The sequence below is a fragment of the Salminus brasiliensis genome, chromosome 15 (assembly GCF_030463535.1).
Source record: "Salminus brasiliensis chromosome 15, fSalBra1.hap2, whole genome shotgun sequence".
Taxonomy (NCBI): domain Eukaryota; kingdom Metazoa; phylum Chordata; class Actinopteri; order Characiformes; family Bryconidae; genus Salminus; species Salminus brasiliensis.
In genome coordinates this window covers 34,303,362-34,320,718 of record NC_132892.1, presented here as the reverse complement: position 1 = coordinate 34,320,718, position 17,357 = coordinate 34,303,362, and the positions used below count along the sequence as shown (strand labels likewise).

At 39.8% G+C, this 17,357-nt stretch overlaps 1 protein-coding gene across 2 annotated transcripts in view; it reads left to right on the top strand.

Moving 5' to 3' along the window:
• The window catches only part of LOC140535675 (adhesion G protein-coupled receptor E5-like), a 30,207-nt gene that overhangs the window by 11,288 nt on the left and 1,562 nt on the right, over positions 1 to 17,357 (top strand). Inside the window, exons 2-16 of one of the 2 annotated variants that reach the window (XM_072657107.1) lie at positions 3,900 to 3,995; positions 4,570 to 4,707; positions 4,793 to 4,921; positions 8,616 to 8,741; positions 9,118 to 9,249; positions 9,515 to 9,552; positions 9,651 to 9,746; positions 10,157 to 10,310; positions 12,301 to 12,608; positions 13,050 to 13,226; positions 13,416 to 13,610; positions 14,535 to 14,752; positions 15,111 to 15,269; positions 15,431 to 15,602; positions 15,858 to 15,953. In XM_072657107.1, coding sequence (XP_072513208.1) covers positions 3,900 to 3,995; positions 4,570 to 4,707; positions 4,793 to 4,921; positions 8,616 to 8,741; positions 9,118 to 9,249; positions 9,515 to 9,552; positions 9,651 to 9,746; positions 10,157 to 10,310; positions 12,301 to 12,608; positions 13,050 to 13,226; positions 13,416 to 13,610; positions 14,535 to 14,752; positions 15,111 to 15,269; positions 15,431 to 15,602; positions 15,858 to 15,953 — 2,234 coding nt within the window. The remainder of the gene's footprint in view (positions 1 to 3,899; positions 3,996 to 4,569; positions 4,708 to 4,792; positions 4,922 to 8,615; positions 8,742 to 9,117; positions 9,250 to 9,514; positions 9,553 to 9,650; positions 9,747 to 10,156; positions 10,311 to 12,300; positions 12,609 to 13,049; positions 13,227 to 13,415; positions 13,611 to 14,534; positions 14,753 to 15,110; positions 15,270 to 15,430; positions 15,603 to 15,857; positions 15,954 to 17,357) is intronic. The other variant, XM_072657108.1, reaches the window with a different exon arrangement.

The following is a 17,357-nucleotide window of genomic DNA, read 5'->3' as shown; positions in this document are numbered from 1 at the left end:
GACTGATTTTTTATTCTAAAAAAGGAGAAGCTGCTTCCTTTTGCTTTTGGTTGCTGTTGGTATTTTCAAAGAAAAGCTTCTTCATGGGGCCACAAAGAGGTCAGAGAAGGTCAGAGAAGGTTAGAGAAAGATGGAAAAGTGGCCCGTTAGTAGACCTACAAGGCTGGTGTTCCTAATAAAGTGGCCAGTAAGTGGAAGTACAAGGTAGGTGTTCCTAATAAAGTGGCCAGTTAGTAGAACTACAAGGTAGGTGTTTCTAATAAAGTGGCGAGTGAGTGGAAGCACAAGGTTGGTGTTTCTAATAAAGTGGCCAGTAAGTGGAGGCACAAGGTAGGTGTTCATAATAAAGTGGCCAGTGAGTGAAAGCACAAGGTAGGTGTTTCTAATAAAGTGGCCAGTTAGTAGACCTACAATGTTGGTGTTTCTAATAAAGTGGCCAGTGAGTGGAAGCACAAGGTAGGTGTTTCTAATAAAGTGGCCAGTGAGGGGAGGTACCAAGCAGTCGTGTCCACTGGACTTGAGTAAAGCAACCATCCTCTAAGTGATTCTCAGGTGAGGAGGTGGCTGTCCACTACTGTCCACTTCAGCGTGGTTCAGATGGAGCTGGGATGATGATGATGATGATGATGATGGTGTGCTGGTGTTGTGCTCGTCTCCAGTCAGTCTGAGGAAGAGGTTAGTGAAGGGAGAAGTGAATGACTCAAACCCAGCTCTGAGCAAAGGAAGTTCTCTGCGGTAAAGTTTTGTTTTTCGGCTTGCCGCCACAAACCTGAGAAATGAGTGTGTGTGTGTGTGTGTGTGTGTGTGTGTGGGCGGTTTGCATATGTAAGCATGTTCGAGAGTGAAGTTGTGAAGTGTGTGAGGGGTCCTTGAACAGGGTGACAATAATCCCCCGAGTACAGGTTTCATTATACCAGGCTGAAGTGAGAAACAGCAGATGCAGAAAGTGTTTCTGATAAAGTGGCCAGTGAGTTGAAGCACAGGTAGGGGTTTCTGATAAAGTGGCCAGTGAGTTGAAGCACAAGGTAGGTGTTTCTAATAAAGTGGCCAGTGAGTTGAAGCACAAGGTAGGTGTTTCTAATAAAGTGGCCAGTGAGTGGAAGTACAAGGTTGGTGTTTCTAATAAAGTGGCCAGTGAGTTGAAGCACAAGGTAGGTGTTTCTAATAAAGTGGCCAGTGAGTTGAAGCACAAGGTAGGTGTTTCTAATAAAGTGGCCAGTGAGTGGAAGCACAAGGTTGGTGTTTCTGATAAAGTGGCCAGTGAGTGGAAGCACAAGGTGGGTGTTTCTAATAAAGTGGCCAGGAAGTGAAAGCACAAGGTAGGTGTTTCTAATAAAGTGGCCAGTGAGTGGAAGCACAAGGTTGGTGTTTCTGATAAAGTGGCCAGAGAGTGGAAGCACAAGGTAGGTGTTTCTAATAAAGTGGCCAGTGAGTGGAAGCACAAGGTGGGTGTTTCTAATAAAGTGGCCAGTGAGTGGAAGCACAAGGTGGGTGTTTCTAATAAAGTGGCCAGTGTGTGGAAGCACAAGGTAGGTGTTTCTAATAAAGTGTCCAGTTAGTAGACATGCAAGGTTGGTGTTTCTAATAAAGTGGCCAGGAAGTCCTCTAGCCTGAGTACATCTGAAGGTCTATCAGATTAGTTCTGCTAGGAGAGGATAGTTGAGGTTGGTCCAGGATGGCCCACAGGACTGTTTGGCCTGGCGTTTCCTCAGTGGCATCTCGCTGGGTCTTGGTTTTCTTGGTCTTGGATTCCCTATAAGGAGCTAGAGCAGTACAGCGGGAAAGAGGCCGCAGGCAAGCGGCTGATGTGGAGAATCAGTCTGACAACTAGGTTTCAGCCATGAAGCTGAAGTCCACTTTTAGCGGCTTAGTAAGCTTAAGAGAACAGTGTTGTTTACATAGTCAGGCCTCTTTTGCCAGATGTTGTGGATTAGCCAAGTCATATCTACTCTTACCTTTATGTATATCAATTAGCATGGTGCTAACTGCGTATTTAACCCACCACACATCTTCACTGCGGTCTCAAAGCGTGTGGAGGTCTTCAGTGTTTTCTAATAGACTTGCTTATGTGGTTTCTGACACCTTGAGATGCAAAGTGCCGACAAAATAAAGGCCTATAGATTTTAGCATGGCCAGTTAGTGGAAGCTCAAGGTAGGTGTTTCTAATAAAGTGTCCAGTGAGTGGAAGCTCAAGGTAGGGGTTTCTAATAAAGTGGCCAGTTAGTTAAAAACACAAGGTAGGTGTTTCTAATAAAGTGGCCAGTGAATGGAAGCACACGGTAGGTGTTTCTAATAAAGTGGCCAGTTAGTAGACATACAAGGTAGGGGTTTCTAATAAAGTGGCCAGTTAGTAGACATACAAGGTAGGGGTTTCCAATAAAGTGGCCAGTAAGTGATTCTCAGGTGAGGACACACAGCCAGATCCCAGCCAGAAAAGCTCACCAGGGAGCAGAGTACTGTATTACTGAGTAGCTACGTTGGTTTCTACAGACAGAGGCCAGCATTAACTTTGTCCCAGTATTAGATACAGCTGCAGACTCCATGCCTCCACGCCGTGCCTCCTTTTTCTCACAGTTTCAGTCCAAGATTTCGTAAGATGTGTACACAGCAGAGTCATGAAGAAGCTTTCGACAGTCCCTGATGAGCATTATCCGTTCATCTCATCCACTTCCTCCTGGTCGGGGTCGCAATGGGTCTGCAACCTACCAGGAATCATTGGGCTGATCAATGATAGGCATTAAATATTTCACACTTTTGGTCAGATTGTTCAGTTTCCTGAAAGCAGCACAGCACAATGATGGTTCTCTGAGTGATGCTATTGAAGAACCTCCTTCAGGTGTCTTGTGGCAAGGGGAAGACCCCATAAGACCTGCTTGCTGATGTTTGGATGGAGATGTTCTGACCCAGTCACTGTCTAGAACAAAGTGTCTCAGATTCTTGGGCTTGTCCATTTTTCCTGCCTTAAAACCTCCATCACCTTTAAGAACTGACTGTTCACCTACTGCCTAATATATCCACCACTTGACCCCAGGTGCCATTGAAACCAGATCATCAGTATTATTGACCTCACCTGGCAGTGGTTCTAATGTTATGGCTGGTTGGTTAATGGAGTTTTAATAGGTTTAATAAATAGGCTAAAACTTAGTTCTTTAAAAATGTGATTTATCAGTCAACAGGGCCGGAACTCTGGGTTTCCGGATAGCCAACAAGTCAAGGCCCAATCCGACCACATTTCGCCACAGAGTAACAGCAATGACTTTGTCCACCACGGGCTAGCAGCACTTATAATGTGCTGGATGGGCCCATAATGCACTGCTGTTTTCCTATATGACTAGTAAAGTACCTTAACTGGACCATAACTGGACAGAATGGTCTGTGATCTATTAGATGGGCATTCAGGTCTACTAATCCAAGTTTTTTTTTTTTTTTTTTTTACACAAACCTGCTTCTTATTTAGTGCATTGAGCTTTGACTGCCCCCTAGTGGCCTGACTATGCAGTTACAGCAGTTACACAGAAGACCCAACCCGATAACTAGGAGGCACTCTCAAAGGAAAAGTGCCAATAGACTTTTCTAGATTTTCTAGAGTACCTTTCACTGGATCTGGCTCTGTGGGGAACCATTTGTGTTGATGTTCTATAGCAGGTTCTAGGACTGTACATCCAAGCAGTGTATTATCAGTCAATGTCTTATTTTTACTGAAAGAATGGTTGACAGTTTGTCTGACTGGCTGTGTTCCTTTCATGAAATGACACTGAACAGAATCTGACTCACGTTTACTCCGACACACGTTTACCCGAAAAGCAGTATGACGATATGTCCCTATCAGGGGACACTGAATGGACAGATGCTCGACCGATGGACGACTGAGTGATCATGTATTTTTCTTTATGTTTTAGGCCCCCTCCTCGTCCTCTTCACTACCTCTTTTTCTTTAGCTGATGGGGTTAAGTCATGTGATCATGGGTTTCGGGGAGACAGAGACAGATGTGAAGGTAAGACATCCATTGCCCTGTCTGTCTGTCTATCTGTCTATCTATCTATCTATCTATCTATCTATCTATCTATCTATCTATCTATCTGTCTGTCTGTCTGTCTATCTATCTATCTATCTGTCTATCTATCTGTCTGTCTGTCTGTCTGTCTGTCTGTCTGTCTATCTATCTGTCTGTCTGTCTGTCAGTCTATCTATCTATCTATCTATCTATCTATCTATCTATCTATCTATCTATCTGTCTGTTCTTCTATCTATCTATCTATCTGTCTGTCAGTCTATCTATCTATCTATCTATCTATCTATCTATCTATCTGTCTGTTCTTCTATCTATCTGTCTATCTATCTGTCTGTCTGTCTTTCTGTCTGTCAGTCTATCTATCTATCTATCTATCTATCTATCTGTCTGTCTGTGTCTTTATCTATGTATCAATTGACCGATACCCATCTGTTCATCACTCTCTCTCTCTCTCTCTTTCTCTCTGTCTCTCTCTCTCTTTCTCTCTCTCTCTCTCTCTCTCTCTCTCTCTCTCTCTCTCTCTCTCTCTCTCTCTCTCTCTCTCTCTCTCTCTCAGATGAGAACGAGTGTGATCACAATCCATGTGGAAATCACTCAGTCTGCCGCAACACAGATGGCAGCTACTACTGCAGCTGCTTAAAGGGATTTCAGTCTAGAACCCACAACTTTACTGCAACCACTGGCCAGTGTAAAGGTGAGGGCTGCAAAACACCAGAGACTGTAATTCAACAGGTCAGGTCTGCTCTGTCCTCTCTCTCACCCCTGTCCTCTTCCTCCAGATGTGAATGAGTGTGTGATAAACAAGCCTTGTTCTCAGAACACAACGTGTAGAAACACCATTGGCTCGTACATCTGTGAGTGTTTACCTGGCTACCAGGAAGTCCAAGGATCCAAGGATAGGTGTATAGGTAAGATTTCTTTTGATCGAGGCTGGTGAGCTACTCTGATTGGTTACTGCTCCATCTTGCTTTGCAGAAGAAAAACGACCAAAGTCCAGAGTCAGAAATCATTCCTTTTTAATTGAGTGACTGTAATTATCTTTTAAATACTGCCATGAAATGACAATAATAACTGGACAGGCTATGACTAATTGAGACTATTCTATCAGACAGACTGTATTGAGACTGTATATCAGACAGACAGACATACAGATAGACAGACAGACAGACAGATAGATAGACAGTTTGGATCTCAAGTCGGTCTTCCTGACCAAGTCTTGGCCCAGTCTCAATTAGTCATAGCCTGTCCAGTTATTATTGTCATTTCATGGCACTATTTAATAGATAGACAGACGTGCCATGAAATGACAATAATAACAGGACAGGCTATGACTAATTGAGACTGGGCCAAGACTTGGTCGGGAAGACCGACTTGAGATCCAAACTGAATGAGAACAAGACCAAGTCACGACTGAGACCCAGAAAACCAAGTTCTCTTCAGATGAAGCTAGAACCCATCCTACGTAGTTCCAGTCCAGATTTCTTAAACTGTTTAAATAGTCTGATGTAGTTGTCATACAGTCTCAGAAACCACATATTGTGGACACATGTTTGTGGACACCTCTTCTAATGAAACCGTTCAGCTACTTTAAGCTGCACCCCTTACTGACACAGATGTGCAAACAGCTTGTCTAGTCCCTGTAGAGAAGAAGAAGTACTGCCAATAGAATAGGACTCTCTGGAGCAGATAGTAAACATCATGACCCTATTGGCTCCATGCTGCCTAATAACACCAGGTGTGGACTAGAGGGGTATAAAGCCCCCCAGCTTTGAGGAGCTGTGGAGCAGTGGAAGAACTGTGTTCTCTGGAATGATGGTGGTGGAGCTCCATCCAGTACCTTTTGAATGGGATGAGCTGGGAAGTTGAGGAAGATGAGGTGGAGTGGTGATCATCATCACCATCCAACATCCTGACCTCACTAATGCTCTTGATTCTAGATGCAGTCAAATCCTTACAGCAATGCTGCTCCAAAGCCTTTTTAATAGCCTTGATTTCAGAGGAAAGAGTGAGCAGGTGTCCCTATACTTTTGTCCATATAGTGTATGTGTGAACACATGGTAAGGGTATGCATTACTGTGTGTGTGTGTGTGTGTGTGTGTGTTTAGCTTGTAGTAGAGGAATTTTCCCAGGAATCTGATCTGGCCTCAAATGCAGCTAAACAAGGAAGTTCCTTTTGTTCCCATTATTTGCTTTTCCAGCTAAATAAGGCCAGTGCGGATGAATGGCTCCAGTAGAGCCGGAGGGAGGAGGGTTTTCCTTCTGCTAGAGCTGTGCAGTGCTTAAACACACACACACACACACACACACACACACACACACACTTAAATCAGAGACTGCTTGGTCAGATCTAATGTAAAAGGTATTCATAAGCTCACCTCACACAGCTTCACTAAATCCAGCCTTCGCTACATTAAATCACACGTCTTTAACAGCTCAGACACAAAGCGCATTCTGAATGCTGCAGCAAGGGGGCGCTGTAGCAGGAGCATGTTACTCTGTCCACTCCATCCTTCCACACAGCTTTTTAATTTTATTTTCTGAAGTAAAGCTGCTCTCACTCGGCTGTGGGTGTGTTTATTGTTGGATGAATGTGGAATGTAATTCCCATTATTATTGTTATTATAATTTTTGGACTTGGGGAATTTCAGTGTGTTTGAATGTTGTTGCCAGAGGAGTGTTTATTGTTGTGGCTGCTGGAATGTTATAATGTGTATTGATGAGTGTTTATTTTTGGAATTGTGGAGTGTCCAAATGTTTATTATTCTTGTGTGGAGTGGAATCCTGGGATGTTTATTGATGTTGTAGATATTGGGAATATTGAAGTGTTTACTGTTGTTGCTTTTGGAATATCAGTCTAGTTACTTTTATTGATGATGATGAGAATGATCAGAATTTTCATTATTCTTGTGTCAAGTGAATGAATGGAACGGGAATATTGACATATGTATTGTGGCTATGCAAATATGTATTGACGAGGCTATGGAAATATTGGCATGTGTAATTTTGAGACTATGGGAATATTGACATATGTATTAATGAGGCTATGGTAATTTTGGCATATGTATTGTGGCTATGAAAATATGTATTGATGAGGCTATGGTAATTTTGGCATATGTATTGTGGCTATGAAAATATGTATTGATGAGGCTATGGTAATTTTGGCATATGTATTAAGGCTATGAAAATATGTATTGATGAGGCTATGGGAATATTGACATATGTATTTCTAGGGCCATGGTAATATTGACATATGTATTGATGAGGCTATGGTAATTTTGGCATATGAATTGTGGCTATGGGGATATTGACATATGTATTGATGAGGCCATGGTAATATTGGCATATGCATTGATTAGGCTATGGTAATTTTGGCATATGAATTGTGGCTATGGGGATATTGACATATGCATTGATGAGGCTATGTGAATATTGGCATATGCATTGATTAGGCTATAGGAATATTGGCATATGTACTGATGAGGCTATGGGGATATTGACCTATGTATTGATAAGACTATGGGAATATTGGCATATGTATTGTGGCTATGAAAATATGTATTGATGAGGCTATGGTAATTTTGGCATATGTATTGTGGCTATGAAAATATGTATTGATGAGGCTATGGTAATTTTGGCATATGTATTGTGGCTATGAAAATATGTATTGATGAGGCTATGGGAATATTGACATATGTATTTCTAGGGCCATGGTAATATTGACATATGTATTGATGAGGCTATGGTAATTTTGGCATATGAATTGTGGCTATGGGAATATTGACATATGCATTGATTAGGCTATAGGAATATTGGCATATGTATTGATGAGGCTATGGGGATATTGACCTATGTATTGATAAGACTATGGGAATATTGGCATATGTATTGTTGATGCTATGGGCATATTGGCATATGTATTGTTGATGCTATGGGCATATTGGCATATGTATTGATAAGACTGTGGGAATATTGGCTTATGTATTTATGAGAATATGGGAATATTGACATATGTATTGATGAGGCTATGGTAATATTGGAATGTGTATTTATGGGACTATGGGAATATTGACATATGTATTGATGAGGCTATGAGAATATTGGCATATGCATTGCAAAGGCTATGGGAATATTGACATATGTATTTATGAGGCTATGGAATATATAATCTTTATTGTCTGGATGTTTGAATATTGTATTTATTGTTGTAGCTTTTGTAAAATCAGATTTTTTGTTGTTGATGTACTGGAATATTGGAACGCTCACTGATATTGTGGGAATGGGATTATTGGAATATTCATTGATATTGTGGATGTAGGACTATAGGGAAGGTTTATTAAAATTGTGTCTTTGGGAATATTGGACTGTTTATTTCAGTAGTGTTTTTTGTGGCTAATTGAAGATTGAAATGTCTGTAGATTTGATGACTTTTGGAATTTTTATGGAGTGATTATCATTACCATGTCAGTTGGAAATATTCCTGGCTTTAGTCTTAGATTTATATTTGTTTCCATTAACAGTCACACAATCTAACCTATCAGCTTACTAACATCCAAACATTTCCTAAGCAGTGTGTGTGTGTGTGTGTGTGTGTCTCCACTGCAGATGTTGATGAATGTGTGTCCCCTGGATGTGGTACCTATGGCTCATGCAGTAACACACCTGGCAGTTTCATCTGCACTTGCCCTAAGGGGTTCCGTAACCAGGGCAACATCAGTACCCCCTGCGAAGGTGAGGGCCAATAGGATGGTAGATGAGTAGCACTGACCTTGCTTTGCTTCTTAGCCGTGCTAACCCCAACACGTTAACATGCACACTCAGCTTCACCCCATAACCCCCTCTTTACCTTTGATTATCCGACTGAGGGTTCATTAAGCAAGTGTTTACTCAGGAAATCCTACATTAGATATTAGCACATGCATGATTTATTCATTTTGATCTTCATTAGAACATATTTACAGTCTGTTATCTGGCATCACTCACAAACTCCATTATTCCAGTAGCTTTATTACCACCCGGTTATGCCATTTTGAATTATTATCTGAACTATGGTATGAGTGTATGTGTTATTAGTGTGTTAATCGGCAACATTACCTGTGTCTCTCAGATATTGATGAGTGTGACAGTGAGGAGCATGTGTGTGGAGAACACGGCAGCTGCTCGAACTTACCAGGCAGCTACAGCTGTACATGTGAGGCTGGATTCAATAACTATGGAAACAACAAGACCAAATGCACAGGTGAGAGATCACACACACCGTTTACTGATCACACAAACCAATCAGAAACCTTTATTTACTTTTCATCTTCAAGACTGTGATCTGCAGTCTAATTTCAACCAGTAAAATATGTATACATATACATGAACACATTTAGGTCGTAAATAATATATATATATATATATATATATATATATATATATATATATATAGTATATTTGTTTTCCAATAAATGTATGTGTGTGTGTGTGTGTGTGTGTGTGTGTGTGTGTTTGTGTGTATGCAGAGCTGAAGTGTGAGCATGGAACCACAGGAACCAAACAGGTAACGTTTCCCCAAACTCTCTCTATTCTAGTCTCTTTATCACACCTAGTGTTGACTGAAACATTAGAACCACTAAACCCGTGTCCTCCTCCTCTCAGCCTGGAATGAGTCATTTACTGGATCTGTTCATGATGAGCTGTCAGTCACTGAGTCATCCGAAAGAGCAACATGGCTCAGGAGAAGCTTTACTGAAGGTAAAACACACACACACCAACACACACACAGCAACACACACAACATATATTTATAGTTCTAGATCTAAATACACATGAAAGAGTTACAGGTACCCAGTCCAAAACTCATTTATTTAATTTCATTTGATTCTAAATACCAAAGGTTTGAACAAAAATTCCAAACTTTGATTTTATTGTTTGAGCAGAAAATCCAAACTTTGATTTTATTGTTTGAGCAAAAAATCCAAACTTTGATTTTATTGTTTGAGCAAAAATTTCAAACTTTGATTTTATTGTTTGAGCAACTTATTGTTTGAGCAGAAATTCCAAGTGTTGATTCCAAATATTTCAGAAAATAATTCTAGGCCATGTTTAATTCATGTACACACACAGATACACAACTCTGCTTTGTCTATGGCTGATTTCTTTAGCGGCTGCTGAATGTGAGTGATGAAGTCGTATCCAGTGGGGATTTCAGAGACAGTTCCACACTGACTACGTTTCTGGGGGCAATGGAGAAAACACTCCGCCTCGTTGGACCCCAGCTCAGCCAACCCATAACTAAAATGGACAACGACAATTCAGGTACAGCAGCACAGTGTAAATGTAGGTATTGTGATATACACTGAGGAGGCGGAGCTACAGTCTCTCATTAGGGTGAATATTAATAACGCTCTAAATGTAGGTATTGTGATATACACTGAGGAGGAGGAGCTACAGTCTCTCATTAGGGTGAATATTAATAAGGCTCTAAATGTAGGTATTGTGATATACACTGAGGAGGCGGAGCTACAGTCACTCATTAGGGTGAATAATAATTAATAACGCTCTAAATGTAGGTACTGTGATATACACTGAGGAGGAGGAGCTGCAGTCTCTCATTAGGGTGAATATTAATAACGCTCTAAATGTAGGTATTGTGATATACACTGAGGAGGAGGAGCTACAGTCTCTCATTAGAGTGAATATTAATAACGCTCTAAATGTAGGTATTGTGATATACACTGAGGAGGCGGAGCTACAGTCACTCATTAGGGTGAATAATAATTAATAACGCTCTAAATGTAGGTACTGTGATATACACTGAGGAGGAGGAGCTGCAGTCTCTCATTAGGGTGAATATTAATAACGCTCTAAATGTAGGTATTGTAATATACACTGAGGAGGCGGAGCTACAGTCACTCATTAGGGTGAATAATAATTAATAACGCTCTAAATGTAGGTACTGTGATATACACTGAGGAGGAGGAGCTGCAGTCTCTCATTAGGGTGAATATTAATAAGGCTCTAAATGTAGGTATTGTGATATACACTGAGGAGGCGGAGCTACAGTCTCTCATTAGGGTGAATATTAATAAGGCTCTAAATGTAGGTATTGTGATATACACTGAGGAGGCGGAGCTACAGTCTCTCATTAGGGTGAATATTAATAACGCTCTAAATGTAGGTATTGTGATATACACTGAGGAGGCGGAGCTACAGTCTCTCATTAGGGTGAATATTAATAACGCTCTAAATGTAGGTATTGTGATATACACTGAGGAGGCGGAGCTACAGTCTCTCATTAGGGTGAATATTAATAACGCTCTAAATGTAGGTATTGTGATATACACTGAGGAGGCGGAGCTACAGTCTCTCATTAGGGTGAATATTAATAACGCTCTAAATGTAGGTATTGTGATATACACTGAGGAGGCGGAGCTGCAGTCTCTCATTAGGGTGAATATTAATAACGCTCTAAATGTAGGTATTGTGATATACACTGAGGAGGCGGAGCTGCAGTCTCTCATTAGGGTGAATATTAATAACGCTCTAAATGTAGGTATTGTGATATACACTGAGGAGGAGGAGCTGCAGTCTCTCATTAGGGTGAATATTAATAACGCTCTAAATGTAGGTATTGTGATATACACTGAGGAGGAGGAGCTGCAGTCTCTCATTAGGGTGAATATTAATAACGCTCTAAATGTAGGTATTGTGATATACACTGAGGAGGAGGAGCTGCAGTCTCTCATTAGGGTGAATATTAATAACGCTCTAAATGTAGGTATTGTGATATACACTGAGGAGGCGGAGCTACAGTCTCTCATTAGGGTGAATATTAATAACGCTCTAAATGTAGGTACTGTGATATACACTGAGGAGGCGGAGCTACAGTCTCTCATTAGGGTGAATATTAATAACGCTCTAAATGTAGGTATTGTGATATACACTGAGGAGGAGGAGCTGCAGTCTCTCATTAGGGTGAATATTAATAACGCTCTAAATGTAGGTATTGTGATATACACTGAGGAGGAGGAGCTGCAGTCTCTCATTAGGGTGAATATTAATAACGCTCTAAATGTAGGTATTGTGATATACACTGAGGAGGAGGAGCTGCAGTCTCTCATTAGGGTGAATATTAATAACGCTCTAAATGTAGGTATTGTGATATACACTGAGGAGGAGGAGCTGCAGTCTCTCATTAGGGTGAATATTCATAAAGATCTAAATGTAGGTATTGTGATATACACTGAGGTGTCCTTTAAATATCCTTTAAAAATTAATGGGTTGTCATGGTGATTATTTCACACAGAGGCGTGGCTCGCAGTAAAAAAGGATGTGACTCCGCCCAATGGCAGTGTGATTCTGGACACCGACGACGTTCATCTGAACATCAGCTGGAAAACAGCTTGTGGAGAAGAATATCCAGGTTTTGCCTACGTGGCTTTGGTCAGTTATAAAGGTCTAAACTCCACCAGCACTTCCATCCTGAAGGATCCGGATCCCCAAGGCAGGAACGCCTCATACCAGCTCAATTCCAGAGTGGTGACTGCACTCGTCAGTAACACACAGACTCAAAACCTGCCTGAACCCGTTACACTCACCTTCAAACACTTGCAGGTAAACAATTATGGCTTCTGCACCTTCTGTCTTACTGTAGATTTCAGTTTACAGGTGTGGCATTTTTGCATGTATTTAAAATATTCAGGCTGGCAGCAAAACCATCACCATGATTAACAACCTCCAAACAACTTTGTATCGTCTGATCTTTGAACTTTGACATTAAAGACACTTTAGAGACTTACAAAAGGGGACCCCAACATTCCAAGATTTCAAACAGTTCAACAAAGATTTTAAACCTTTGATCAGATTTTCCAAACATTTGACCACAAACTCCAAGACTTTGATCAAACATTCCAAGATTCAGACTTCCACATTTGTCCTATTTTTAATAAGGACATTTCATTCTGCTCTTTAAATGTAAATGACCTGCCTGACTCTTTTTTCTTTTCATGGTCGAGTCCTCATCACTTTCTGCACTCGTTCTCTCTCTCTCTCCAGGAGGGGGCGGTGTCTGAGCATTTGAACTACAGCTGTATGTACTGGGACGAGTCTCAGGGTAAAGGGATTTGGTCAGGGCAGGGCTGTGTGAAGGCGGAGTTTAATGCCACTCATGCTGTGTGCTCCTGGTCTCACCTGAGCAGCTTTGCGGTTCTAATGGCGCTCTACCCAATCAAGGTGAAGCTCATTTACATTCCTCAGATACACCTTTCCGTTTGGACTTATTAGGTTCTGTGTACTACACTGAAGTGTGTACTTCATCAAGTGAACTATGGTAGAGTGTGCACTATGCTGAAATGTGTACTATACTGGAGTACAATAACAATGTCTCTCTCTCTCTCTCTCTCTCTCTCTCTCTCTCTCCAGGACTCCTTCGAGCTGACGTTGATCACTCAGATCGGTCTCTCTCTCTCGCTGGTGTGTTTGGTGGTGTGTATTCTGACGTTCTGGTTGTGCCGCTCCATCAAGGGCACTCGCACCACCATCCACCTACACCTCTGTTTGTCCCTCTTCATCGCTGACTTCCTCTTCCTCTTCTTCATAACCAGCACCAAGAACAAAGTGAGTGTGTGTGTGTGTGTGTGTGTGTGTGTGTGTGTTTCTTAACTTTCAATGGAAGTCAATGTAAAAGATTTTATTACAGGTCATTTTGGAGCATTTCTATTGGTCCGTTCTTCATGAAATTCTAATACAGTATAAAGATCAACTGCAGATTCACATTATGGAGAAAAGTGAAAAAGGCAGAGATAGAGATGCAGGGTTGGTGATAATATGTTTGATTAATAATTAAATTAGAGGTTAATTTTCTATATAAAACTGTACTATAGGTCATTAAATATACTTAAATATCAACAAATAAATACACAATAGACCGGTTTGCATATATATATATATATATATATATATATATATATATATATATATAAATGCATTTTATTAAATAATGAATACAATGATCGATACAAGTAATATTTAAAGCATTTTTGTAAACTTTAAAACAATTGTGCATCAAAAGGTTGATAGAGCATTGTGAGAATAGTGTAGAATTGATCAAGTTTCATATAATGGCAGAAACATCAAATAAAGTCATTTATGAATGACAGTGAAGTTCTTATTAAAATGTATATATAAAGTTAAAATAAATAAAATAAAAAAGTGATAAAGTATAGGGGCAGATAAGATTTCTGTTTATTTATTCACTACTTCTTGTTCCAAAACAACAACAACAAAAAAAGTTTTTTATATTCATATTTACATTGTACAACATTATGTAACTTAATTATCATATTTTTATTAAATGATAAAAGCATTAGCATTAATAATGTGCCTCCTTTCCCCTTATGTATATATTTTATATTCTTGTACATTTTAAATATTAAATAGTCTCTTTCTCTCTCTGTCTCTCTGTCTCTCTCTCTCTCTCTCTCTCTCTCTGTCTCTCCCTCTCTCTCTCTCTCTCTCTCTCTCTCTCTCTCTCTCTCTTAGGTCGGGTGTGCGATAGTAGCCGGACTGTTACACTTCTTCTTCCTCTCGGCGTTCTGCTGGATGCTGTTAGATGGGGTCCAGCTCTATCGGATGGTGGTCAAAGTTTTCCACACCACCCTCCGGCCCCTCTACATGGTTGCCGTGGGATACGGAGTCCCTTTGGCCATAGTCATCATTTCCTCCATTGCTTACCCTAAAGGATATGGAACAGACCGCCAGTGAGTGTGTGTGTGTGTGTGTGTGTGTGTGTGTGTGTGTGATTTAATGACCATAAATCAATATTCAATAATTTATTCATAATAACAATAATATATAGTAAATTAAATAAAGAATAATTGTACTGCATGCCCCAGAATAATACACACAGACCTTTATGTTTGGAATTACTCAGCCAAGAATTCCTGATCTATAATTCAATAAATAAATGTAATATAATAATATTATATTAATATTTATTAATAGTTATTGGTTGGTTCAGGCTGTAAAGGATTCAAAATAAAAAAAGCTGGGGTTTAAGGGGTTAATGCACATGCCCTAACATTTTCTTTCTGTGTGTGTGTGTGTGTGTGTGTGCAGCTGCTGGCTCTCTCTTGAAGAAGATTTTATCTGGAGCTTCTTCGCACCTGTCTGCATCATCATCATCCTCAACAGCTTCTTCTTCGTCATCACCGTCTGGAAACTGGCGGGAAAATTCTCCAGCCTGAACCCGGATCTCTCCAAGCTCAAGAAACTCAGGTTATACAAAAACACACACACACACACACACACACACACACACACACATATATATATATATATATTATGTAAACTATATTATGTAATATTATAAGATCTCTGTCTCTCTCTCTCTCTCTCTCTCTCTCTCTCTCTCACCCTCTCTCTCTCTCGCTCTGCAGGATGTTCGTGGTGACGGCCGTGGCTCAGCTCTGTGTGCTAGGAGGGATGTGGGTGTTTGGCTGCTTCCTGTTTCAGGAACAGGGCACTGTGGTTATGCTGTATCTCTTTACTCTGCTCAACAGCCTGCAGGGGGCGCTAATCTTCATCATGCACTGCTTAATGAGCAAAACAGTAAGTCTACCACACTCACACACACAAACTCATCATACACTGCTGAATCTTCCTTCATTTTTATTTTAAATAGAATAATTGATTTATTATGTAAACATTAATATCTACATTCAGTCAAACATCTAAACAGAGGACCGCGCTGATGTAAACGACCCGGATATAAATATGTATCATTTTTTATTGACGCTTCCTTGTATATGATGGAGGTCTTTCAACATTTTTCTAATGTGATTTGTTCTCTGTCACCCCCTTCAGATTAGACAAGAGTATAGCAAGCTGTGCGGTGGAGTCTGCACACCACAAAAGAAGAGATACTCTGAATTCAGCACCAACCAATCCAGTAACAGTCAGGTATGCTTTACTGTGTGTGAGGAACCATGCAAAGAATCGTTCGGTCAAGATAAGGTTTTCTTTAGACTTTTAAAAAGTTTCACCCTTCCAAGATGAAACCCCAGCAGCAGTCAGTAAATGTGTGTGGATGTTTTTTATGTACATTTGTTTAACATCTGGCCGACACATGACCGCCTCCTGACGTGATCTGGGTGCTCAGATTTGCACCTGCATGCCTATGTGGAAAGTCCATGCCTGGATATAATGTCCTGAAAATTGCAAGAATACCAGAAGAGCCAGGGTAGATGGGTGTTTGTTGTTTTGGGGACTTTAGTTTACATTGTCAAAATTTGTGGGAGGTTTTGTGCACAAAAGCTGGCAATTTGTAATCATAGCATTTGGCATTTGACAATTCTTTAAATATAGGATTTAAATGTTTGACCAATTTTTCAGTAAAGCATTTTAACTTTTATTTAATTTATAAGCATAGCATTTTACGTTATCTTATTTTTTTAATATAGTATTTGATGTTCAGCCAATTTTTAAGCATAATGTTTGATGTTAGTCCATTTAAGCATTTGGTATTTGACCAAATTTTAAATATGGCATTGATGTTCAAACAATTTTTAAAAGTAGCATTTAACTTTGACCAATTTAAAAACATAGCATTTGACGTTTGACCAATTGTAAAGCATAGCATTTGGTATTTGACCAATTTTAAAATATTGGATTTGCTGTTCAACTGATTTTTAAACATAGCATTTGACGTTTGACCAATTTAAACGTAGCATCTGATGTTTGTCCAATTTTTAAACATAGTATCTAATGTTCAACCAATTTTTAAACAAAGCATCTGATGTTTGTCCAATTTTTAAACATAGCATTTGATGTTTGTCCAATTTTTAAGCATAGCATCTGATGTTTGACCAATTTTTAACCATAGCTTCTGATGTTTGACCAATTTTTAAACATAGCTTCTGATGTTTGTCCAATTTAAACATCGCATCTGATCTTTGACCAATTTAAACATCGCATCTGATGTTTGACCAATTTTTAAACATCGCATCTGATGTTTGACCAATTTAAACATCGCATCTGATGTTTGACCAATTTAAACATAGCATCTGATGTTTGACCAATTTAAACATAGCATCTGATGTTTGACCAATTTAAACATCGCATCTGATGTTTGACCAATTTAAACATAGCATCTGATGTTTGACCAATTTTTAAACATAGCATCTGATGTTTGACCAATTTAAACATAGCATCTGATGTTTGACCAATTTAAACATCGCATCTGATGTTTGACCAATTTTTAAATATAGCATCTGATGTTTGTCCAATTTTTAAATATAGCATCTGATGTTTGTCCAATTTTTAAATATAGCATCTGATGTTTGTCCAATTTTTAAACCTAGCATC